Here is a 26,612-nt window from a genome sequence, read left to right on the forward strand (position 1 = left end):
AAGTTAAAGGAGTTCATCATCACCAAGCCCTTATTATATGAAATGTTAAAGGGACTTATCTAAGGAAAAGAAGATAAACAACATGTATAGTAAAATGACACCAAATTCACAATTACTAAAAACCACACCTAAAACAAAAACAGAAACAAACTAAGCAAACAACTAGACCAGGAACAGAACCACAGAAATGGAGATCCCATGGAGGATTAGCAACAGGGGAGTGGGAGGAGGAGAAGGTACAGAGCATAAGTAGCATAGATGGTAGGTAGAAAATAGACAGTGGGAGGGCAAGAATAGTATGGGAAATACAGAATCTAAAGAACTTGTGACACATGGACATGAATGAAAGGGAGGAATGGTGGGGGAGGGGTGTGCAGGGTGGAAGAATGAAGGGGGGGAAATGGGACAACTGTAATAGCATAATCAATAAAATATATTTAAAAAGAAAAAAGACATGAATATCTTACAGACTTTCTGGAAACGTACAAAGTGACTATGCCACTTCAAGGGAAACAATGGGTGATATTTATTGCCAATGATAAAAAATTCAAGCTTTTGAGTAAAAATTTATTTTAGGAAAATTTTTATCTGGAAAACATGAGCTTGATAATAGTTAGACTTTTCTGATAAAATCAGTGGCGGTACTAACAACTGTGGTTTTATGGTATAACATAAAGAAACGCATTAATAATGGAAGAGGAATATAGCTAGACAAACAAGTATTTTTCAAGTAACTAACACCCAATATTACAAAATCATGTGTGGGTATAAGGTCTATTCAAAGTGCAAGACAGACTGATGGGACCTAATGGAACAAACAACAAAATCTCATTTAGTTCTGGATTCCACATTACACCTAACCTTCAAGAAACTACTACCATTTGTCAAGTTTTGGCATAGTAACAAAGTAGTGTATCAACGATTCCTTTAAAAGCTATTAAAATACTCTTTACTTTTCAAACTACATATCTGTGTGTGGTCAGATTTTTTTCCTCATATACGTCAACCAGCAGGACATATTGCAACAGACTGAATACAGAAGATACGAAACTTAGCTGTTTTCTATTAAGCCAGACATTAAAAAAATTTGCCCTCCAAAATGTAGAACAATGCCACTCTTCTCATGCAACCCCTTCTTGTTTTAAAAAACATTTTTCTTTAAGATGTTATTTATGTTAGTTTTTAATAGTACTGTAGTCGGAATGTTTGTGTTCCCCTCGAAATCCTATGTTGGAACTAATGTGACGGTACCAGGAAGAAGAGTCTTTGGTGGAACCCTGGTGGGTGGGGTTAGTGCTCACATCCGAGACCCCTCAGGGCTCCTTGGCCTCCTCCCTCCATGTGATGACACAGTGAGAAGAGGGTCTTCACCAGAACAGGCGAAGACCCTGTTGCTCCACACTTTGTCAGATTTCTGTCCTTTCTGGCTATGCTGGCACCCTCATTTTGGGCTTTCAGCCTTCAAAACAGTGAGAAATAAACCGCTGCTGTTTATAAGGCATTTGGTCTATGGTATTGTTACAGCAGCCCAGATGGACTGAGATAAATAATTTCTTTTTTTTTTTTTTTAAATATTTTATTTATTTATCTTTAGAGGGGAAGGGAAGGAGAGAGGGAGAGAAATATCAATGTATGGTTGCCTCTGCCGAGGACACACAATGTATCGTGTGTCCCTTGCCGGGAACTGGCCTGCAACCCAGGTATGTGCCCTGACTGGGAATTGAACCGCGATCCTCTGGTTCGCAGGCCCGTGCTCAATCCACTGAGCTACACCAGCCAGGGCTAAATAATTTCTTTAATTAATAAATATTTAAAATGTTTAAAATACAATTTCTGATACAGTAAATATGGATCGTTACCCTCTATTAACCATGTGTGAACATACCATCTTGACCAGATGCCCTTTATTTGTCAAGTTCTGCTTTCATATAACAACTAGGGGAAAAACTGCATCGGTAACCAGAATTAGCAATTTAGGATTCCATGGCAATTTCAAACAGTCTAAAATGTTTATGAGTTTGGTCACATTTACATGAACATGTGCAGCTTTGGCTAACTAAAACTTTATCCTTTGAAGCAAAAGTCTTTTTGTTTTTTCTTAAATGGTCTTCTCATGATAAATACATTTTACAGAGAATTAAAAAACATGAATCATCTGAATTGATACTCTCTCGATGTCCAACTTTATTTAACAACTGAAGTTCAAAAGAGCAGATCACCTTTAAATGTCAGTTTCTCTCAGGTCTTTTATAAACACTGCTCACTTACCCTCGTTACTACTGGATACTGAAGGCAACCATCAGAGACAGCATCTGGGCAAACATCTTTCAGAAAGTCTCTCCGCTAATCCAGGAAAATGCTGCCATGACCCACCCACGAACCACAGTGTCAGTGGTCTCAAGGTCGCCGACACTCCAACTCCCTCCCCTCTCCAAGACTCTCTAAACCTCATGCGCCCTCCTCTCTACTCTGGCCACGCTCAACGCCACCCAGACATATTTGCTCCCCCTGCTCGTCCTTCCTGGGAAAGTATGACTATTCTGCACTCTCCAAATTCTGTGATTACAACTAACAGATAGGCAATACATAACCACCAAATTTTCTGATCCCAAATTTAGTGCTTAGTAGAAGAAACAGCTAAAATGCACATGAACGTGTATTTAATTGAAAGCTACATGAATCCAAAGTGTGAGGTAACAAGAAAGCAAATGTGAAAGCATAGTATCCTTTGAAAGAGACACACCCCATTCCTCCATTTGATGACCTGTGGCTAGTTCTGGCCACCCCACCTGTTGAAAAGCCAGGACCGAAGTCCAGAGGCCAACTGGGCTGGTGAGGAGCTTCAGCTATGACAGAAGAATGGATGGCCAGTCAGAAGAAGTGAGGACTATCAAGGACATGAGCTGACAGCTACTTTCTAATACATGAAGGGCTGTTTTATATGGACAAGTAGTTACATTTGTTCTTGTCCCCAAAGAGGAACGTGGAAACATGGGAAGCAAATTTTAGTTCACCACGAGGAAGAAGTCTCTGATTGGTAGACTTTCTGAAGGGAGACTGTATAGCCTCAGGAAGAGATTCGTCGCTTATTTCTAGAGGTATTAATGAAGAAACTGAACAATCATTTTGGGGACACCACTGAAGGACCAACAATTGTTGCTGGGCTCTGACTTCCTTCTAACTCTTACCTTCTGCTGATGTTACCAACAATAACATCAGCATAAACTGTGACACACAGAGGAAAGAGAAATTTGTCATTTCCATAAAACTAACTGCAATACTTTCCATACACATGGTCATTACAGTGTTAGTAGCTTAAGAAACATAATAGAAATGTTGTTTTATTCCAAACTCTGAGTTACATTTTATTTATTTTTCTCTTAGTCCCAGATTTGTTTTAGACTCTGATCCTGTGTGAGCAACACTAGTTTGTAGGGCTGTTTTAAACTGAGACTATTAAACCATTCTGATCTTTTAAATCTATTTTGTTAAACTTAAAAAACTTTTAATTTATTTATTTTAGACAGAGGGGAAGGAAAGGAAAAAGAGGGAGAGAAGCATCAATGTGTGGATGCCTTTCATACGCCTCTCACTGGCGACCTGGCCCCAGGCATGGGCCCTGACTGGTAATTGAACCCACAACCCTTAGGTTTGCAGGTGGGCACTCAACCCACTGAGCCACACCAGCCAGGGCTATTTTGTTAACCTTTTAAAACATTTAGTTGCTGCTGCTGCTGCTGTTGTTCAGTTACAGTTGTCCTGCCTTTCCCCCTTTGCTCTCCCCACCCCATCCCCGCCCCCACTCCCACAGTAAAAGAAAAGCTAGAAGTGCCTTGTAATTCCATTACCATTTATGTTAATCTGAACTGTTAAGTGAAGGTGGAGAGAAGACACCCCTGGAAATCATGAAATGGTACTGAATGTCTCCTGGTAAAGATCAAGGAACAGACTGGGTCAGCCAGAAAAGTCACGACAGGATATCCTAACGCTTTCCAAAGCAAAAATGTTCTCCTGAGAAGTTTAACCCTCTAGAATAAACAATCAATTTTAGATGACTATCTAATGAATAAAAAGCATTATTTTCCCAAGTCTGATGTGAGAGGAAGGTAACAAACACATCAAGCCAAGGATCTTTACTCACAAGCTGAAATCGATGTCCAAAGCTCAGCCACTCTTTCTCCACAAGGACTTCAAACCCTCGGATGGTCCGATAGTGTCCATCCAGCATGAGCATGGCGAGGGACGTCAGCTGCGCTGTGCGGTCCCAACCGTCACTGCAGTGCACCACCACAGACGTCTTTCCCGACTCTACTTTGTCCGCAATCCTAAGAGCCCCAGCAAGAATAAGCTGCAAAGCAGATTTTTAAAAGATAAAAAATATTAAAAAATTAAATGCTTTCTTCTTCAAAATGTATTAATAGAGTTTTTCTAGAGATGACTGTGTCAGTAACACATAGAAAAGATTGGTCCCTTCCTAAAACAATGTTTTTAAATAGTAGAAGATACAGAATTTTGCTTTTAAAAGTAGAAAAATCTCATAAATGCAAACTCTAAAAAACCTGCACAATGAAATACCCAGGTGAGAGGTATCTCTGGGATGTAAACAGACCAACAGTGTGCGAGAGAGAAACAGATCTAAATTCTAAAAGGATCCATTTTTAAGAATCGTCAAATATTCCAAATATCATCCATTTAAATAAAAATAATATCCCAACTGAAGTCTTATCTGTTATTTATAACAATGCTTGCTTAACCAAATTAGGATATGCATGAAAACAATAAAATTGATCTGTTTTAAAATATTCTATACTTCCACAGCATTTATTTTACTGTTTTTACATATGTCACATAGCATACAGAAAGTATAGCATAAAACTTTAGAGTAAGCTACTTTTATGTAAGAGTATGAATAAAAAATTCTCATCACATCAATAAAACATGTTAGATACCATGTCAATTTAACTGGTATCTAAAATAATTTTAATTATTTTTTAAATATGCAGACTCTTTGTAAAATAATTTACCTTCTCTGAAGTTGATCTTAAGTTAAAACTAAATAGAATTAGATGTAACCAAAAAAGAAGCAAAAAAGTATCATCTCCTTTGAAAAGGACAGTCTAGCACTGTTCTTCTCTTTGGTGACCAGACCACACTTAAAAAACAGAATGGCTCCACAAACACAGATCGGAATGAAAGAAAACAGGGTTACTAGCTAGGCTAGGGAGTCTCATGAGAGGCTCCTTTTGACCATGACTGTAGGCACATTCTGGAAATGGGATACTGTGAAGCAATCTCAATCCTGACTGTGCCTGAGTCATCTGGGAGCACTTCCCTCCCCCCCCAAACTGCTTGGGCTCCAATCTCCACCAATCCTAACTCACGATTTTAAATAACTTCCACCAGTAATTCAAATGCATATGCAGATTTACAAATCATCAACCCAAAGGATGAGAACAGTTGGAAAGCTAAGACTGACCAGGAAGATATGTCCTAAGCCATCAAGTGGTCACTTCAATTCATGTACTCATTTATAAAAGTAACATCTATGGAGGCCCTTACTACGCAGCAGGCATGGCTCTAGGTACTGGAGACATAGTAGTCAACAGAACTGAACAAAGCATTGGTCTGATGAAGTTTACATTCTGGCTGGAGAGGCCAGCCAGATGCAAACAAATAAGGAAATACGTAACGTGTCAGAGAGCAGTAGCCGAGAAAGCACCACATGGTTCTAGGGGCTTCCAGGAGGACCGCTACTCGGTATGGAGTGGTTGGGAAAGGCCTCTCTGGGAAGGTGATATCTGAGGAAGGGAAAAAAGAAATATGGCTATGATTTATTCAGCCCTGATCTCCACTGAATTAACAATCTATGTGGGTTGACATGAAAGTAATTAAATGAAGTGCAAGATAGTGCCTGATTAAATGGAAAGAAAAAGTAAAGTGAAAACTTCAGAGGAAATGGACATGGATGGAATCTGGTAAGAGTTCACGGAATAAATGAAATCTGAACTGGGACCTGAGGATGGGCAGCACTCAGACAGGGTGGGAAAGAACATGAAAGAAGTTCAACAGAACTCCATGCACAAGACAGGAAAACCATTCGTTCAAGCATCAAAACTGAGCAGTAGTTCTGGTGATCAATGCAGGTATCAATTCTTCACTGTTAGAAATCATTTTCATTTCAATCATAAAAGCCAACACAGACAAAGGGCAGAGAAAGACCTTGTTTGATATTCTTTCTATAGCGGTATGATGAAACAACCCACCTTAATATGTTCCAGCCAGTGAGTAGATTCCAAGTTTGATAGCCAGTGGGTCTCCTCAATGTTGGGGTACACAATCTCCTTAAGTTTTCGTAACGATTCTCTCATAACATGAATATTGTGGATATCTAGAAAAACTAGTTCTGCATTCTGATAGGCATCTTCACTTTCATAACCTCCACCCTTTGCCTGGGGAAAAAAGCACACCCCACAGGAAATCTATAACGAATGCACATCCATTATATGTTGACATCCATGAAAAAGTGCCATAAAATATCCAAGAGCATGAAAGATGATACATGTTACGGATAAACAGGAAACCCTCTGGGAAAACATGGATAGCGCAGGGCAATTTAACAAAACTACTCTCTACCACGTTTTCTTTATAAAACAGGAATATACATTCTCACCCTGACTTTTTTATGTGGCTGTTATAAAAATTAAATGTGATAATATAGATGAAGGTACTTAAACATTTTCAATCACTAAATTTCCCCATGCGTATTTCAAAACCTGCCCCAAAATTTCTTACAGAAGGCTGAAATCACCAGACTAGTAAGTTCCACAAGCAGAAAATACATCTGTCTAGTTTACCACTAGCCCATGCTGCTTCACCTCATTTTAATTTTTTTAATTATTTATTTATTTATCTTTAGAGGGGAAGGAGAGAGGGAGAGAAACATCAATGTATGGTTGCCTTTCATGCATCCCCTGCTGGGAGTTGGCCTGCAGGGAACTGGCCTGCAACCCAGCCATGTGCCCTGATTGGGAATTGAACCACGATCCTCTGGTTCACAGGCCTGTGCTCAATCCACTGAGCTACGCCAGCCAGGGCTTCATTTTAATATTTTAAAAAAAATTTTACTTTAGCAAGAGGGGAAGGATTGGAGACAGAGAGGGAGACAGACATCTCTGTGAGAGGGAAACATTGACTGGCTGCCTGCCATACATCCCCAGACGGGGCACCAAACCTGCAACCCAGGCATGTGCCTTCACCAGGAATCAAACCAGTGAACTTTCAATTTGCAGCACACCAGCTGGGGCTGATTTTAATCTTAATATTTACAAAATACTTTGCAATCATAAAGACTTACTTTTATTTCAACCATATAATTATTTTTTCTAAATATATTTTATTGATTATATTATTACACTTGCCTCATACTTTTCCTCCCTTTTATTCCCCTCCACCCTGCACTACTCCTTGCACCCACATCCCCCACTTAGGTCATACATATCAGTTCCTTGGCTTCTCCATTTCCTATACTATTCTTACCCTCTCCCTGTCTATTTTGTACCTACCATTTATACTTCTTATACCCTGTACCTTATCCCCCATTATCCCCTCTCCTTCCCCACTGATAACCCTCCATGTGATTTCCATTTTGTGATTCTGTTCCCGTTTCAGTTGCTTGATTAGTTTATTTTTGTTTTTGTTTTCTTTAAGGTTAGTTATTGATAGTTGTTTGTTGTCATTTTGCTGTTCATAGTTTTGATCTTCTTCTTAGATAATTCCCTTTAACATTTCATATAATAAGGGCTCCGTGATGATGAACTCCTCTAACTCGACCTTATCAGGGAAGCACTTTATCTGTCCTTCCATTCTAAATGATAGCTTTGCTGGATTGAGTAATCTTGGATGTAGGTCCTTGCCTTTCATGACTTGGAATACTTCTTTCCAGCCCCTTCTTGCCTGTACAGTTTCTTTTGAGAAGTCAGCTGATAGTCTTATGGGAATTCCTTTGTAGGTAACTGTCTTTTCTTTTGCTTTGAAGATTCTTTCCTTATGTTTAATCTTGGGTAATGAAATTATGATGTGCCTTGGTGTGTGCTTCATTGGGTCCAACTTCTTTGGAAATTTCTGGGCTTCCTGAACTTCCTGAAAGTCTATTGCCTTTGCCAGATTAGGGAAGTTCTCCTTCATTATTTTTTTTCCAATTTTTTAATTTAATTATTTTTCAAGTACAGTTTTCTATTTCTCCCATCCCATCCCACCCCCGTGCCCCACCCTCCCATTCCACCCTTCTCAGTTGTTGTCCATATATCCTTTATATATGTTCCTCTAAATCCCTCCCCTCTCCCCTCTGGTCACTGTCAGCCTGTTCTCTATTTCAGTGTCTTTGGTTATATTTTGCTTGCTGGTTTGTTTTGTTGTTTAGCTTCCTGTTAGAGGTGAGATCATATGGTATTTGTCCTTCAGCACCTGGCTTATTTCACTCAGCATAATGCTTTCCAGTTCCATCCATGATGTTGCAAAAGGTAGGAGCTCCTTCTTTCTTTCTGCGGCATAAAATTCCATTGTGTATATGTACCATAGTTTTTTGATCCATTCATTTACTGACGGGCACCTAGGTTGTTTCCAACTCTTGGCTATCATAAATTGTGCTGCTATGAACATTGGGGTGCGTATGTTCTTTGGGATTGGTGTTTTAGGGCTCTTAGGATACAATCCTAGCAGTGGAATTGCTGGGTCAAAAGGCAAGTCCAATTTTAGTTTTCTGAGAAAATTCCATACTGTTTTCCATAATGGTTGTACCAGTCTGCAATCCCACCAACAGTGGACCAGAGTCCCCTTTTCCCCACACCCTCTCCAACATTTGTTGTTTATTGCTTTGTTTATGATAGCCATTCTCACCGGTGTAAAGTGGTATCTCATTGTAGTTTTAATTTGCATCTCTCTGATAGCTAGTGATATTGAGCATCTTTTCATGTGTCTCTGGATCCTCTGTATGTCCTCCTTGCAGAAGTGTCTGTTCAAGTCCTTTCCCCATTTTTTAATTGGGTTAGTTGTCTTCTTAGAGTGAAGTCGTGTGAGTTCTTTGTATATTTTGGAGATTAAACCTTTGTCTGAGGTATCATTGGCAAATATGTTTTCCCATATAGTTGGTTGTCTTTTAATTTTAATGCTGTTTTCTTTAGCTGCACAGAAGCTTTTTATTTTGATGAGATCCCATTTGTTTATTCTTTCCTTTATATTCCTTGCTCTAGGGGACATATCAGTAAAAATGTTGCTGTGTGAAATATCTGATATTTTCCTGCCAATGTTCTCCTCTAGGACTTTAATGGTGTCACGGCTTATATTTAAGTCTTTTATCGACCTTGAATTTACTTTGGTGTATGATGTAAGTTGGTGCTCGAGTTTCATTTTTTTGCATGTAGCTGTCCAGTTCTCCCAACACCATTTGTTGAAGAGGCTATCTTTACCCCATTTTATGTTACTGCCCCCTTTGTCGAACATTGACTGTAGAGAGTTGGGTTTATTTCTGGGTGCTCAGTTCTGTTCCATTGGTCTATGTGCCTGTTTTTATGCCAGTACCAGGCTGTTTTGATTACAGTGGCCTTGTAATACAGTTTGATATCAGGTATTGTGATCCCTCCTACTTTGTTATTCTTTCTTAACATTGCACCTGCTATTCGGGGTCTTTTATGGTTCCATATAAATTTTTGAAGTGTTTGTTCTATGGCTGTGAAATATGCCATTGGTACTTTAATAGGTACTGCATTGAATCTGTAAATTGCTTTGGGTAGTATGGACATTTTGATCATGTTAATTCTTCTAATCCATGAACACGGTATATGTTTCTGTTTGTTTGTGTCTTCCTTGATTTCTTTCTTCAGTGTTGTGTAGTTTTCTGCATATAGGTCTTTTACCTCCTTGGTTAGATTTATTCACAGATATTTTATTTTTGTTTTTGCTATATCGAATGGGATTTTTTCTTGATTTCTGCTTCTGCTGATTCATTGTTAGTACACAAAAATGCCTTTGATATCTGGATTTTGATTTTGTATCCCGCTGTTTTGCCAAATTCATTTATTAGTTCAAGCAGTTTTTTGGTAGAGTCTATGGGATTCTCCATATACACTACCATGACATCTGCAAAGAATGACAGTTTTGTTTCCTCCTTTCCAATTTGAATGCCTTTTATTCCCTTTTCTTGCCTAATCGCTGAGGCTAAAACTTCCAATACTATATTAAACAGAAGTGGTGAAAGTGGACAACCTTGTCTGCTTCCTGATCTTAGTGGAAAAGCTTTTCGTTTTTGCCCATTGAGTATGATGTTGGCTGTAGGTCTTTCATACATGGCCTTTATTATATTGAGGAATGCTCCCTCTATCCCCACTTTGCTGAGTACCTTTATCATAAGTGGGTATTGTATCCTTCATTATTTTTTGAAATAAGTTTTCCACTTTTTGGTCTTTTTCTTCACCTTCTGGCACTCCTATGATTCAGATGTTAGAATGTTTAAAGTTGTCTCAAAGGTCCAAAGCCTCTCCTCACTTTTTTGAATTCCTGTTTCTTCATTCTGTTCTGGTTGAATATTTATTTCTTTGTTTGGCTCCAAATCATTGATTTAAGCCCCAGTTTCCTTCTCTTCACTGCTGGTTCCCTATGTATTTTTATTAATTTCACTTTGCACAGCCTGCACTTTTTCCTCCATTTTTTGACTATACTCAACCATTTCTGTGAGCATCCTGATTACCAGTGCTTTGAACTCTGAATCTGATAGGTTGGCTATTTCTTCATCATTCTGTTGTTATTTTTTCTGGAGCTTTGATGTATTCTTTCATTTGGGCCATATTTTTTTGTCGCGGTGCAGTTGTTGCACTCTAAGGGGTGGAGCCTTAGGTATTCACCAGGCCAGGACAGCCCTCTTTGCTGTGTTGTGATGATGTATGTGGGAAGGGGTCCAAGAGGAAACAATGTTGCCTCCTCTGCTCTCAGCTGGCTTTCAGTCATTTCCCCCACTACCCACAAACAAATTGGGCCCTTCTGGTGCTGATTTCCAGGTGGGTGGGTTTGTGTACATTCTAGGGCCCTGTGGTGTGGGGGCAACTTTGCCCTTTAGTCCCCCCATCTGCCACGGATGAAAGTAGCACTACCAAGACATGATCTGCTTTGGGAGGAGAGGTGGCCAGTTTCTCAGAGGAAAAAGCCCAGGAGCCCTTTCTCAACAGCTTTTATTGGGTTGTAATACACAGGAATACAGGCAGCAAGGATCAAACAGTAGATAACATTTCAAAGAAATCTGAGGGTTTAGTCTGAGTCTGTCTGTCAGGAAAGGGGGTTGCAGAAACTTTGGAGACATACTCATTTCCTGCTCGGACCCTTAAGATAGGAATGAAAGCACTCTTAGCAAAGCAGGTTTCACAGGACTTTTAGAAAATCCTTCTTAAGCCAGATTTACTCCGGATCCCACTCTAGCAAGGCAAGGAACTGCACCCCCTCCCCATCACAGGTTTTCAGGCTTAAGTGGATTAGAGCCAGGAAGTGCTTCTCCCAGAGGACATGGAGACTTGGGCCATGTCAGAATAACTAGGGCATGAGGGTCCATGACTCCCTCTTTGTTGCAGCCCCCCGAGTCCTTCCATGATGGCCTCTCAAGTGATCGTGTCTGGCTTAAGTTGCCCCCAATGCATGGTTGATAGTCCATGATGGGTAGAGAGAGGACCATCATCGACTATCAACCATGCATTGGGGGCAGGGGAGTAAGCAGAGGCAGCATTTGCTACCAGAGACAAGCTTTGTCTCCTTAGTGGCTTGCATCCCAGAGGTTGATCACTCAGCCTTAGCCATGGGGGGTAGTTACAATCCCTGAAACCAGGCAGAGCGGTTGCCAACATTGTAAGTCTCTCCATCAAACTCTCCTGTGAGGCTTGGAGTTTCTCCAGCCGCCTCAACCCTCACAGATTTTTACTGCTAAAGTTTTTTGAGCCTTTATGTCCCCACACTGGAATTGGGGATGGTATGGTCTCACTACCCAGGTGTTCTTCCCCATTATCTGCACTCAAATGTGGGACCACCCCTGTCTGTCAGCTGCCACCTTGAGGCCCATTCTCTCCATCTCCACCCCTCCTACCAGTCTGAATGAACATTTCTTCTCGAACTGCTTGGTTGTCAGACTTCCATACAGTTCGATTTTCTCACAGTTCTGGTTATTTTTTGTTTTTAAATTTGTTGTCCTTCTTTTTGGTTGTGCAAGGAAGCAAAGTGTATTCACCTACGCATCCATAAAAGGCAAGGACCTACATTCAAAATTACTCTATCCAGCAAAGCTGTCATTTAGAATGGAAGGGCAGATAAGAGTACTTCCCTGATAAGGTCAAGTTAAAGGAGTTGATCACCACGGAGCCCTTATATGAAAGGTTAAAGGGACTTATATAAAACAAGAAGAAGATCAAAACTATGAACAGTAAAATGACAACAAACTCACAACTATCAACAACTGAACCTAAAAAAAAAAAAAAACTAAGCAAACAACTGGAACAGGAACAATCAGAGAAATGAAATGCAGATCACATGGAGAGTTATCAGTGGGGAAGAGGAGGGGAGTTAACAGGGGAAAAGGAACAGGGCATAAGAAGCATAATTGGAAGGTACAAAATAGATAGGGGGTGGTTAAGAATAGTATAGGAAATGGAGAAAATAAGGAACTGATATGTATGACCCATGGACATGAACTAAAGGGGGGGGTGATTCTGGTAGAAGGGGTGGTACAAGGCAGAGGAGAATAAAGGGGAGAGAAAATGGGACAACTGTAACAGCATAATCAATAAAACATACTTTAAAAAAAGAAAAAAAACAAACCCATGATTCTCCAGCCTTGTGTCATGAATTAGAAATACAGTGTGAGCCAAAGGTGCAATTTTAAACTTCCTCACAGCCACATTAAAAAAACTGAAAATAGACATAATTCATATTATTATATTTTATGTAACTCAGTATATCCAAAATATTATCATTTCAACATGTAATCAATATTTGAAAAATTATTAATACAACGTTTTACATTTTTTATACTACATCCTCAAAAATGCAGTCTGTATTTTACACATACAGGTATCCTTATTCAGACACTATATTTTCACTGGAAATAACTGATCTGCAGTTAGATTTAATAAAATTTATAGTTGAAAAGACATATTCACATGTTATTGAACATTCAGAAGTTTTTCCATAACTGAATCAAGTATCAGTTTTCAATTTAAGTTTAAATTAAAAAAATAAAGATTCATGAGCCACATTTTAAGTTTTAAACAGACACATATGGATAGTAGCTACCATACTGGACAGAGCAGATCTCAGCTGTAAACATCACACGGTCAAGGACTCAGTTGTCTTTTTCACCCAAGAGAGAGCATAAAATATAAGTGCTCAATAAATATCTGGGGAATGGAGGGAAGAAGGAGACGGATTTAAACCAACCTATTACAACTTTGCTTGCCATTCTTCCTTTAATTATAGTCAACTCATTTGGTATGCTAACAAAAGAAAAAATGCCCTGGCTGGTGTGGCTCAAAAAAAAAATACATGCATTCATAATGGTATTTTTAAAAAATAATCTTCATGGGATAATAGGAAATAAATTCATTATTGGAAAAACTGGTAACTAAGGAGAAAATCGAGCATTAACTCTGGCCTTCTTATATGAACTCAAGTGCTGGTTAACCAAAATATAGATAATAGAAAGTGTTTTCTTTTTAGAAAGAGTTCAACTAAGAGCTGAAAAAAATCATGAAATTAGAATATCAACATTCCGCAATCCCAGTGATTTAATGTATTTAGGCATTGAACTCAACAGTTGGTAACATCCCAAAAAGAGAATCAGCCATAAATTATATGCTTCATGACACATCTCCTATAGCCTTTCCAAAAATATTGAACCTGAATCTCAATAAACCTCTGAATTTGTGTGAAGGAAATTCAGGACAGAAAAAAGTTGAACCATACCATAGGGGAATTAGCAAAATCTAGACTATGGGAAACTTTTAAATATAAAGAAAAGAAAGAGAGAGGCAAGAGGAAGACTATAGATTAAGAAAAACTTAAAAGACACATCAAACACAATAAGGCAAGGCTAAACTGTATTGTCTAGGGATGTATGTTTTAGTAATAAAAGCATAAAGAAATGCAAAATGTCCTGGCAGGTGTGTCTCAGTGGAATGGGCGTCGTCCTGCAAAGCAAAAGGTCCTGCCAGTTCTATTCCCAGTCGGCATGTGCCTGGGTTGCGGGCTAGGTCCCTGGTTAAGGGTGTGCAAGAGGTAATTGATCAATGCTTCTCTCACACATCAATGTTTCTCTTTCTCCACCCTCCTCTCTAAAAATAAATGAATAAAATCTTTAAGAAAATAAATGCAAGAAGATGACTGCTAAAGAAGTTAGAAAAATGGTTATCTTTAGCAGGGGTAGAAGGTAAATTTGACTGGGGTGGGGTATACACAGAACACAGTGCCTAGCAAAGTTTTAATTCTTGCCATGGGCCATGGTTGCAAGGTCATCTGTCACATTCATATCAATTAAGCTATAAAACTTTTCTTACCATGCAGGCAAAAAATATTTGTTACAACAAGATATATAATTTTGCATATTAAAAAGGGGGATAGATGGGGAAATTGGGTGAAGGTGGTCAGATGGTACCAACTTAATTTGTACAAACTTATATAAGATGAATAAGTTTTAGAAATCTAATGTACAGTATGGTGACTGTAGTTATTACTTCTCTGAATATTTGAAAGTTGCTAAGAGAGTAGACCTTAAAAGTTCTCATCACAAGAAAAAAAACTGTAACTATGTAAGTGATGGATGTTAAACTGAAATTATTGTGGTAATCATTTCATAATATGGGGTCTGTCTGAAAAAGTCCAGCCATTGTTCATATAACAAAAACAGTTTGCCCAACATTCATGTAACCTGGCAGCCAAGGAGAGTGGACTGGAATGCACATGTGCGAACAATGACGACTTCACTGTACTAGTCAGTGGGTAGACACCATTCAGTGAGCATGTATACTGTGTATGTCGCATTCAAAATGAGTAAGTAGAGCAACCAATCTGCATCAAATTTTGTGTTAAGCTCGAACATTCCTCCATGGGAACTATTCAGGAGATTCAGAAGGCTGCAGCTATGGGCAACAGGTGATTGGCAGCTTCATCACAACAATGCGCCTGCTCATGCATGTCTTATGCAGTTTTGAGGCAAAACATCAAATCACCCAGATGACTTGGTCCCGCTACAGCCCAGATTTGGCACCCTGCAACTTCTGGCTCTTCCCAAAACTAAAATCACCTTTGAAAGGCAAGAGATTTCAGACCATCGATGAGATTCAGGAAAATACAACAGGGCAGCTAATGGTGACTGGGAGAACTGTGTAAGGTCCCAAGGTGCCTACTTTGAAGGGGACTGAGGTGTCATTGTCCCATATGTTTCTTGTACTTTATACCTTCTTCAGTTAAATGCCTCTATTTTTCACAGTACATGGCTGGTTACTCTCTGGACAGGTGTTGCATATACATATCTCAAATCATTATATTGTGTACCTTAAACTTATACAATGTTAAATGTCAATTATATCTCAATAAAGCAGGGGAATGGCATTAGGTTAGTAAAATAACTCAACCTTTCTGAAGAATATTTGCAATATGCAACAAAACTTTTCAAATAGGCATATTTTAAATTTTGATATAGTAATTGTATATCTAAGAAACTATTTTAAGGAAACAAAGATGCCAGCAATCCCTGACCAGTGTGGTTCAGTGGGTTGAGTATTGTCCTGTAAACTAACAGGTTGTAGGTTTAACTCCTTATCGGGGCACATGCCTAGGCTGCGGGCTCATCCCGGCAAGGGCACATGCAAGGGGCAACCAGTCTATGTTCTCTCTCACATCAATGTTTCTCTCCATTTCTCTCTTCCTTCTGTCCCCTCTAAAATCAATGGGCATGTCCCCAGGTGAGGATTAAAAAGAAAGATGCCAACAAAAGCTATTTATTTCAGCTATATTTAAAATACTAAATACTTAAATGCCCAGTATTACAAGAATGATTCAATAAATGATATACCTATATGATGAGTACCATTGTTAAGAATATTTCATGAAAAGAAATGATTCTTATAATGCAATAGTAAGATAAAAGAAATAACCAATACTTAAATGCATAGAAAAAAGTAGTGGAGGAAAATGTATCAAAATATTAGTGATTATGAGTAATTTTATATTTTTTTCTATAGTTTTTCTGTGGCTTCCTAGTTTTTTTATATATCCTACTCATATTTTGTAATCAGATTTCAGTCTTTAAAAATAGAGGGGATTTATATAACGAAACATATGTGGAAATTTAAGACGAGTATAACAGTTTGTTCTACCACCTTTTCTGGCTTACATTCATTCCCCTCTCCTTCCCTCATCCTAAAAAACATCCTAAATCTCATTCCTGCTAATTCATGGCATAAAGTTTAGAGAGGGAAACAAGTAATTACTGAAAAAATATGCCAGTCCCTGGGCTACAGGGTTCATATACACATTACCTCATTGCTCCTTTAAGAAGGAACATCACAGCCTAATAGAGAATGCCCAGAACTCACAAAACCCTCAAAACAGTAAACAAAATGAAAAAATCACCATATTTTGCCATGTATAATGTACACCCACATTTTTGTGTGCCTTATTCACAGGATTATACTTGTACTCATGGTATGTAATCATTATACCCATGTATAATGTGCATCATTATTTTGCCCTAAAAAATTTTAGTAAAAGTGCACATCATACACAGCAAAATATAACAGGTACCCACTCCACAATTTAAAGGATAATAACTGCAGCATTGTAATATTAGCAAAAAAACAAACAGAAATAAATTAAATAACTAACAACAGTTGGTGTTATTAGTTATTATACCCTTAAAATAATTTTATAGATGAATATTTATTGGCATAGAGTGTCAATTTGAGTTACAATTATCCCATTCTGTTTTAAATATATGAATGTATGCATATACACATAGGTCTGGGAGTATAACCATGATCTAATGATGTTTCTCTCCTAGTCATAGGATTAAGGGTGTTTTGAAATATTTTCTTCTTGCTCATATGCATAGGATAATTCTTTTATAATACATATACAATGTTTACTGGGGATTAAACAGAAGAGGTACCTCCTTAAAGCCAAGTTGTATTCTCTCACCTCCTCCTATGGTAAATTTTGTCAATGGAACCAGAATTGCTGTTTCCACAGTGCGAATATTTATTCTGTAGCAGTAATCAGGACAACTGCTCCAGCTAACTGACTGCAAGTCTTCAGTCTGAATAACTTGTACAGGCGGAAGCCTGTCGGAAGAGGGCACCACTGGTCACTGAGAGCACTGCTTCTCAATTACTACAGCAGTGCTGTGCAGACTTGCCTCAGTCATAAACTCAGTTGTCCAGTTTGGAAAGAGAAGAAAGAAAAAAAAAATTCCCAAACACCTACCTTAGTGCGCACGGGGTTACGCACTATTTTTTCGTTAGATGATTTTGTCTCTAACAATCCTGTTAGCTACTAGTATTCTCATTTTATAAATGAGCAAATTAAGGTCTAAAAAGGTTAAACAATGAACTCAAAGTCATACCACCAAATAGGAGGGCCAGAATGAAATCCACATCTTTATCACTGGAAAGTCTGAACTCTTTATACTGCTCTGTGGCTCCCACCAAATAGCTGATTCATGCAACTGTAATCTTAATTAATGAAAAATAATCTCACCTTATTGGCAACAGCATTAACACTTGGCCGGGCATCAAATATAAAGATTTTATGAGACTGGGCATTGGAGTCCATGATGGCTTGAAGGTATTTTTCATCTTCTTTGCTTCGCTTCCCACTCACTCCTACCATGGGCTGGCTGCACCGAGTGATTGTGGCTTGACTTTCTGGATGAATCCACGATAGAACCTAAATGGGGGAAAGTAGTGACACCCACTTTATATACTCCTCTGTTTATAATTCTTCTCAGAAACATTATGCTATGAAATTCTGCTTCCTAACTGAATCCAAAGCCTAGCCAGGAATAGGTAGATGAGGCTGCTATGAAGTATCATCACCTTTCTTTCAGGCAACTCTGGGACTTAGAAAACTTGGTCTAAATCTTTAATGAGATATCAGTTTAAGAAAGTCACTGACTATTGGTAAGTGTTGTCTCTAGAAAACCTACATTAAATGGGGACTAAGTAAGCCCCGCTTGTAAACTTTTATTACTATATAAGCAAAATTGTCCAACTATAAAATCTTTTAATCTATGAATTTTGTACCTAAAACTTGAGCTAATTTTTCTAGAACACAGTAATTCATCAAGATTTTGTAAAGATTTCTTCTTCCTAGAATTTAAAGGAAAAAAACTTATCACCATGACTAAAGAATGTGTCAAGAAATGGCCGATCACACAAAGAACCAACATTGTTTTCAAGTTAAGAATCACAGGATTTCATGCACTTCTCTGACACCAGACTCTCCAGACACTTCCTGAATCAAAGTCATTCCCCCAGTTTTAGTTTTATTAAATAACTTACTCTCTAATATCCCCGTAAAAGGCCTGCTGCTGTACCTGTTTCTATCCTGCATCCATTCTCCCATTTGTTAATCTAAACGGCATTTACAAAGTCTCATTAAAGCTTCCCACTCACTGGGATTCGGCCCCTCGATCTGAAGGATGCCACTCTCTTCAGTTCTTCATCAGGAATATTTGCTGGCACAACCAAGAGGGCAGGGTACGTATCACAAAGGTCGTATCGTTCATTTATCTTTGTTATCCTCCAACTTTCATTTGGAATTCCCTGTATGAGGAAAAACATAAAACAAATTACTGCCTTACTAAAGTATCATTGGACATCAGAAGAGAAGCTTATTCAGACTCTCATTTCCACTTTCCAGCTCTTCAGTAGCTGCAACAGTTACGATCCGCCTGTGACCAGCCTAGGACAATGAGACATTCTAAGGTAGTGATATGATATGTGTTCTTTTTAACTTTCAACTTCATGTTAATAGATTTATTAAGTCATTAAATACTGACTGTGTGCTGGGTCTGTGTTAAGCATATCCAATAGGAAGGAAGAAAACAGTGAGATTGCAAATAATCCCTGTTTTAAAAAAGAAGAGGCTCATTCCATTTCATTGGATTAATTTTGTTGCCATTCATCAATTCAAAGGAATTTGAGAGGGCAGGCACCAAGTGTCTACCACAATGCTGTATACATATTTATTATTCACATATTAGAAAAGCAAGGAAGTAACAGAAGCAAAACCAAAAAGACAAAAGACAAGAGAAATACTCAAAACATTAATAAAAACCACATTGATTATTTAGCTCTCACTGGGTCCTTCAATATTTACTACATATATAACTAGGGCACTCCTTTACATACAGGATTATCTTGTTGTTCTTAAAATTCTCCAGAAAATAAAGCCATTATATGAAATGGTTGGAATTTTTTTTATATTTCTTTTTAGATTTTATGACCTCTGACAACTCATAGCATCACAGACAAGAAACCAAATTACAGTAAAACATACATTTATTGAACACTATGTGCAGGTACTATGCCAGCAGCCTTTTTGCACACACAGACACAGAAAGTGTGCACAGAGCCCTATCATCTGCTTAAAAAATAATATCCATTCATTCATAAGCTTTGCAGGCATAAAATCTCTGGAGTGATACATAGATCATTCCAGTAACAATAGTTCCTAAAGGGAGAGGAACTGGGATAGCACAGGGACAAGGGTAGCCTAGAAGGTAATCTACCTTTCAATACACCCGTGTGTGCTTTTTGAATTTTATACAGAGTGCAAGTATTACCACTTTCAACTTTTTCAATCTTTTTAAAAAAGAAATACTCTGATGCTGTATCTCTAGTCTTAAAGTTTATATTAAGAAACTATCTTCATTTTCTTCTATAATATACATAAAATATATATATTAAAAAACAACAGTTCTTTCTCCACTAGACTTTGGCTTGGCTTATTCAGAGACAAGTAAAGTATCTAACTGCAGAAAAAGGTCAACAAAGTAATGTAGAGTTCAATGCTCTCTTCTGACTGCCACATTTCCTAATATCATTATTATTTTTTTGTGTGGACGTAGTTGTTAATTTACTCTTATTTATTCTTTTTAATAATAACTTATTTTCTCTGGGCGCAGCTGTCTCATATGCTTTCTAAAGTTCTATGTTGAATCCTACTAAAACAGAGCAATTTCTGCCCAGATTCCCAGAGAATATTCCTTTGTTTTTACAATTCTTAAAACATTTGTTAGATTTGCTGCTTGTTTTCCAGCTAATTTTGACATTGGATTTTTGGATTAGCAAAAACCTTACAATGTCACTTGTCAACTCTCGGTTTTAATTGATCACTTTTTAAAAATATTCTACTTCATATTTTGGCAGCAGATGGTTTTATAACTAAATGAAAAATTTTACTTACCACATGTGATTAAATGAGAAGCACTATAATTAAAATGCAATGTATGAAATCTAAATATAAAGTCACAGCTTAATGATTTTCATATCTGAAGTCTAGGATAATTTGGATATCAAATCTAATGATTACCAAGAAATAATCAATGTGCTTGCACTTAAATTCTCAAGAAAAGCACAGTGGATATGTAGAACGTTGAAAATAAAGACTATTTTAGGTGGAGTTTAAGTATTACAGAATAGGGACTCTTTGGGTAAGTAGTGTATTGATGAAGAACGGAGAATCACACACTCACTATGACAGATTTTAAGTATGGATTCAGCTATATCTCTTACTGTAGTAAATTAAATCATATTAATAAGCATTCAAATATTAAAACAACCCACCTTAGTCATGATATCGGATTTAATTTGTTAACATTTTACATAAAAGTGTAAAGTGTATCCTCTCTGAATATGTAAAACTTTCTGTTTATGTCTACTACATGCTTCTCAGAATTAAATCACAGGATTTCCAAAAGAGAAAATTTGACTAATTTTAATGACATAAGACTATTAAAGTATAAATGTATTTACCATATTGTTTAAAAATTATTAAATATTTTAAAAATGAACTCATTTACCTATAAAATAAAGAAAGGATTCATTAAAGATCATTGGCAGAGTCTGAAAATAAGTTAAAGAAACTGAAAGGAAACCCCAAACTCAAGACTACCCTCCATTTAAAGACACATACACAGTTGTATAAAGCTGTTTACTTCTACCTATAAAATGTTTGTTGTGACAAAAAGGATGCAATATATTAAAATTAAAAGAAAAACGTACATACCTGCCTTCTATATTCTAAAACAGGGTCATATACTTTCCATCCATTTTCAGGGAATATTTCTTTGTATTCAAAAGCAAAAAGAGGCTAAAAAAAGTAAACAGCTAAGAGTTAACAGCTACACAGACATTTAAGGAGGCAATGAATCAGAAATGTATCCTAATCAAATCCATTGGTGTCTTTTTTACACTGTTCTTTTAGCTTTTATTTTTATAATTTTAAAAACTTACTTTTTTCATATATTTCCACCACACAAAAAACACAGAGGCCCACCACCAAGATTTATTACAGGTTAACATGTCCTCGTATTCCCTCCAGATACCACTGGCAGCTGTTCTAGGTTTACTTCTAAATAATGAAAGACATTTCACAAAAATGTGTCTTCTGATATAATTAATTAGTTTGACATCACAGATATCAGGAGTTAAACAGCTTGGAAGTTTATGTTACATTTTCTAAGTCACACTGAATAAACTTTTTGAATATTTTGGGGTATGTAATGTGTAAAAAAATTAACTTATGTGGACAGAATGGCAGAACCTATTGGTGAAAAACATTCAAATTAGAATACTGATTCCAAATCTTATTCCCTACTAACTAGCTATGCCCTTGAGTTATTTACTTTTCTCTTCCTAGATTCAACTTTAAAATCAGAACAAAAAATATTTACCTCCATAGGGCCATTGTGGAAGTTAAAGTATACGACACAAATTAGAAAGCCTAACACTGCTGACAACACGTTGTAGGAATTCCCTCTTAAGGTTATCTGTCCTCTGAAAGTTGCTACACTTCACTGTCAACTCCAACTTAGAAAGGAGATTTCAAACCCCAATAAACCTACATACAGCTTTTCACCATGGATACACCCTGGGTAGAAAGAGCATATAATTATACAATGTCAGTACATAGGAATGGACCTTTGAAATCATCTAGTCCAGCTTCCTCATCTTATGCCTAAAAAGTTTGGTTTTTTCTTCACACATGAGGGGATCTTGTGTGCTGTTTGGAAATCTGGGTTGTCTCAGAAAATGAATTACGAAGATAAACTGAGGTGTGCTGAGGAAAAGCTTTCTCACAGTTACCAGTGTGGTGTGGTCTTGCAAACTGGAAGGATTCATGTGGAACCTGAACATTCATTCATAAGATAGACAGCAAATAATAGTTTAACAGATGATCCCTGGAGTGAGCTGAATGGTATCCCCGGAACCTCTACCCAGAACCTCAGATTATGTTAAAAATCTTAATTATACATCTTGTTAAATAGCAAAGCAGGATTGTAAATGTGGAGATTCTAGATAGCCTACACAAGCTTCTTTAAATTACATCAATAATTCTAATACAGATTTTTAAAAAATAAGAAACATCTTACCAGATTATTAGAGACAGGAAATGCATATTTCATTAGATTCTCAAATATGGATCGTCTCGTTCGCCCCTCAGGTTTATGAGCAAACCGTAAATTTCGAATATCCTAGAAAGATTTAGGATCCAAGTCATCTATCATTGTTTACTTTTTATTTAGTGAACAAATCAGGTAACTTGGAACTATCTTGTCAAATGTTAATGTCTGTGACTGTGGAATACAAAAATAAACTATACATCTCTCCTGAAGGCAAGGAAATCACAAAGCCTCACTGAGAGAAATAAAAAGAAACGCAAGGCACTCCAATACAAGGCAGAGCTCAGAGGACAGAAAATTTACCATTGCTTATGCACTCAAGACAGGTCAGCGAAAGAGGGCACCCAAGATTAGCGATACTTTATCTGAAGCTTAATATCATGACTGAGACATATTACTAGTATATGTCCCTTATCTGGGAGAGCCAATTTCCTGTCATGAATTTCTCTATTAAAAACCTGATTAATCGCTGTTATATTTCTCCATGCCCATTAGGCCTGGTAATCATTTTCCTACTTCAGATCTCTTCCCAGGACTCAATTCCACTGGATCTTCTCTTTATGAGTCTCCTGATATTACACTGATCTGAACTCTGCCTAAAGGCCTCCTTCCAACTCCACGTCTAAGTTCTTCAACCACCTACTGCCGGATTAAACAGTGTGATTGGCATCAGCCAGTCATATCTAAAGACCCAGATTCCCTTCCATCATTTGTCCTCAAAAATTTTCTATGTTTAGTCTGAATGTAGATGTTCATGTTCTGGTTTACTGAAGTCTTAACAGCACTGACAAAAAATTTAGGACTAAGAATAATTTCAAGACTTCATTTTATTTAAGTGTTTTCATCTAGGCAGAACTCAAAACAGCTTTATTATACCCTATTCTATAAAATCAAACAGAGACATCCCATTACAATGTACCTACAGTACATGACAAATGGACATTTCACTACAAATCTGACCCAAAACTAGGATGCGAGCTCCACCATCCTTTAAAACAAACACATGCGGGAATCTAAACTGATACCTTGTTTTTCCTCAGGAAATATCTTTAAAGATACTCAAAAACACTCTGTTAACCATAGAGCTCTCTCAAATCACCACGGCAGAAGCCCTACAAATGTCTGGGCTTGTTAATAGTCTTGTTTCATGAAAAAAAAATCATACCTAAAATGATCAAGATTTCCCAGTCACCCTCTTTCATTTTCTCTTTCAGTCTATGCTCTATTTACTTTTATACTACAAAAACGGGATCAGGAGACAATGCGCTGGACCCACTCTTACACTCTAAGTTAAAACAGGGCCAAGATCTAAGAGTTATTACACTCTTAGAGCCATTCTGAATACAATGAAAAAGCAAAAAGAAATTGTTAACTCAGTCACTAGTTTCAATAATAGATTCGCGAAACTTCCAAGATTAATGTAGGAAGGTAGCTGGAAAGTGAAGCATGTACCGTTGCCTTTATTGTTGGCTCTGGCAGGTCAGCAGACGGAAGGAACAGGGCAAAGTACAAAGAAATGCGATGTGCGCAGGTGTCAGGCCACAGTGAGCAGAAGAATGGCCTGCGGAAGTGGCACATGGTATTAAGTATCTACGACTGGATGTTAAAAGTGTAACAATCCGAGGTTCATTCAAGTATTGATACATTTAAAGAATGCCAGTGAGATGAGACAACAGGGAGGGTTAGCAGTGTCAGGTCTGCCCCACCACTGCTTCAGAAGCAGAAAATGACGAGGACCAAAAGAGGAAAAGCTGATGATGTTGACTGTATCAGAACCAGTTCTCCCACTACAAAGTGCCATGCCTCAACTGCGCAGACCCTTTTGTTTCTGATATGCAAACTAAAGGGAATAACGTCTACCATGCCTATGTCAGTACTTTTATGAGGCTCAACATGAAATAATAAAAGTGAAAGTACTTTTTACTGAGTCCAAAAGAATTCAAGCCTAATTCATAATAGATCAGGTTTTTATTACTCCTATTGTTTTTTTTTCTTACTAGAATGACATTTCTAATACAAATACATTTGATTTTTGGAAACCAGTTTCTAAAATAGGGGCTAATTAATAGAAAGCTTTCCAAACCAAATAAAATTGCATGCATATTATGAAATTTACCTTGCACACAGTCTCTAGTCCGTAAGAGTTTTCACCTCGACTAGAAGCACCACCAATTTTTTCTACTCTACTTATCACACCAAGAGACGCATCTAAGACAAATGGGGGATCCTAAAGGAAGAAAAGAAAAAATAACCTGAGCTATCAATGGATACTGTACAATTATAGCTGAGAAAAATCATAATTAGTAATGATTTAATTAAAACTTATCAAAAATGACTAAAGCTGTCTGCAAACAACAGAGATGTACATACATAAATCCAATCCAACAAGTCTTACCCGTTCCATGCTTTTGAAATATAACCTGTAATTCGTCACAGTCAGGGTTCCTCGGACAGCACCAGTGAACGGACATATGTAAGTTACATCTTTGGCTGCAAAGGCAAAGAGTCCACAATTTACTGTATATTGTGCACTATTAAAAACTGCACTCTGATCTTTTCACAAATAAAATTTAATAGAATTCTGATTGCTATTCAACTCATGCTAAAAAATCACAGAATCTGTGATTCAAAGTAAACACAGAAGCCAAATTCAATCTTCCAACCATGCAATAATCTGGGGAAGAAATCTGAAACAATTAGGAAGGACTGAAGAGGCAGACGATACCCCTTACCCTGAGACAGAACAGAAGGAGACTAAGATGGCCACTAGCCCTCTTGGGTAAAACAGATACGGCTGTTATAGTCATGGCTGAGGGGTGATGGTCAAGGAGATTAACAACAGTAAATGTCTCATGTCAGTCACCAGTCATCTTGCCACAGTTTCAAGATCACCCCACCAATCTGCTGGTCTTCTGGCTACAGTCTAGTCTGTCAACATACCTCTAAAAGTACAGTATCTGAACCACATAACACCAGAAACTTCTGACTTGATTATATTTATATGGAAATATTGTAGGAAAGAAGTACATGCGGAATATAAATAGTGTAATATAGAAAAATAATAGTATAATAAGAGGATATCATATTCCTGACCAAGCAACTGGTGCCCAACTTTGTAGATAAATAATCACAAACACTGTTTTATTAAATAATGATAATTCTATACAGCATTAGGCTTTTTATTTAATTTTTTTTTAGTTTTTATTTACTTTTAGAAAAAGAGGAAGGGAGGAAGAAAGAGAGGAAGAAAACATCAGCTCGTGAGAGAAACATCAGCTCGTGAGAGAAACATCAGTTGGCTGCCTCTCATACATGCCCTGACTAGAGACTGAAACTGCAGCCCAGACTTGTGCCCTTACTGGGAAACCAACCAGCAACCTTTCGACCTTTCACTTTGTGGGATGATGCCCAACCAAGTCACACCAGTCAGGGCAGCATTAGACTTTTAAAAACACACATTAATTAACTCAACTACCGCTGCCTCCAAATAGTATTTAATGTGGTAAAGCTCATAATGCCTAGTACAAAGTTTTTAATATCTTAAAATATTCATAAATCCCTGCAATGTCATTATTGCAGCAAATCAGCAAATAGATATCTTCATTGTTCCAAGGAATTAAGACACAATTAGGAGCAAAAAATTCCTAAGAACCTTAAAAGAGGCTTCTGGGAAAACTTAAAATGCATTTAATAAGGTATTGCAACTTCCTGACTTTGCTTTTTAGTTACCACTTTGAAGAAATGACTGCTTTGTAAGGAATTTGAAATGAGAATAATTTTCTAACGAACATGTTTAACCTTTAAAATAGTTCCCTTGGGAATGTTCAAGTATGAGCAACATTTTTAAAATCATCATTTCCAATGAATGTTTCATTTAAAGGGAAGCTTTTAAAATTAAATAAAC

General features: G+C 37.4%; 1 protein-coding gene across 4 annotated transcripts in view; it reads right to left on the reverse strand.

The window, feature by feature from the left end:
* The window catches only part of MTMR2 (myotubularin related protein 2), a 112,838-nt gene that overhangs the window by 10,790 nt on the left and 75,436 nt on the right, over positions 1–26,612 (reverse strand). For all 4 annotated transcript variants that reach the window (XM_037029729.1, XM_037029733.1, XM_037029731.1 and 1 more), the window contains 8 exons: positions 25,104–25,198; positions 24,825–24,935; positions 22,679–22,780; positions 21,313–21,396; positions 18,696–18,845; positions 17,779–17,967; positions 6,264–6,449; positions 4,142–4,348 (listed from right to left, as the gene is read on the reverse strand). In XM_037029729.1, coding sequence (XP_036885624.1) covers positions 4,142–4,348; positions 6,264–6,449; positions 17,779–17,967; positions 18,696–18,845; positions 21,313–21,396; positions 22,679–22,780; positions 24,825–24,935; positions 25,104–25,198 — 1,124 coding nt within the window. The remainder of the gene's footprint in view (positions 1–4,141; positions 4,349–6,263; positions 6,450–17,778; positions 17,968–18,695; positions 18,846–21,312; positions 21,397–22,678; positions 22,781–24,824; positions 24,936–25,103; positions 25,199–26,612) is intronic.

Source organism: Sturnira hondurensis, unplaced genomic scaffold (genome assembly GCF_014824575.4).
Source record: "Sturnira hondurensis isolate 20B ecotype Veracruz unplaced genomic scaffold, ASM1482457v3 Scaffold0020489, whole genome shotgun sequence".
NCBI lineage: Eukaryota > Metazoa > Chordata > Mammalia > Chiroptera > Phyllostomidae > Sturnira > Sturnira hondurensis.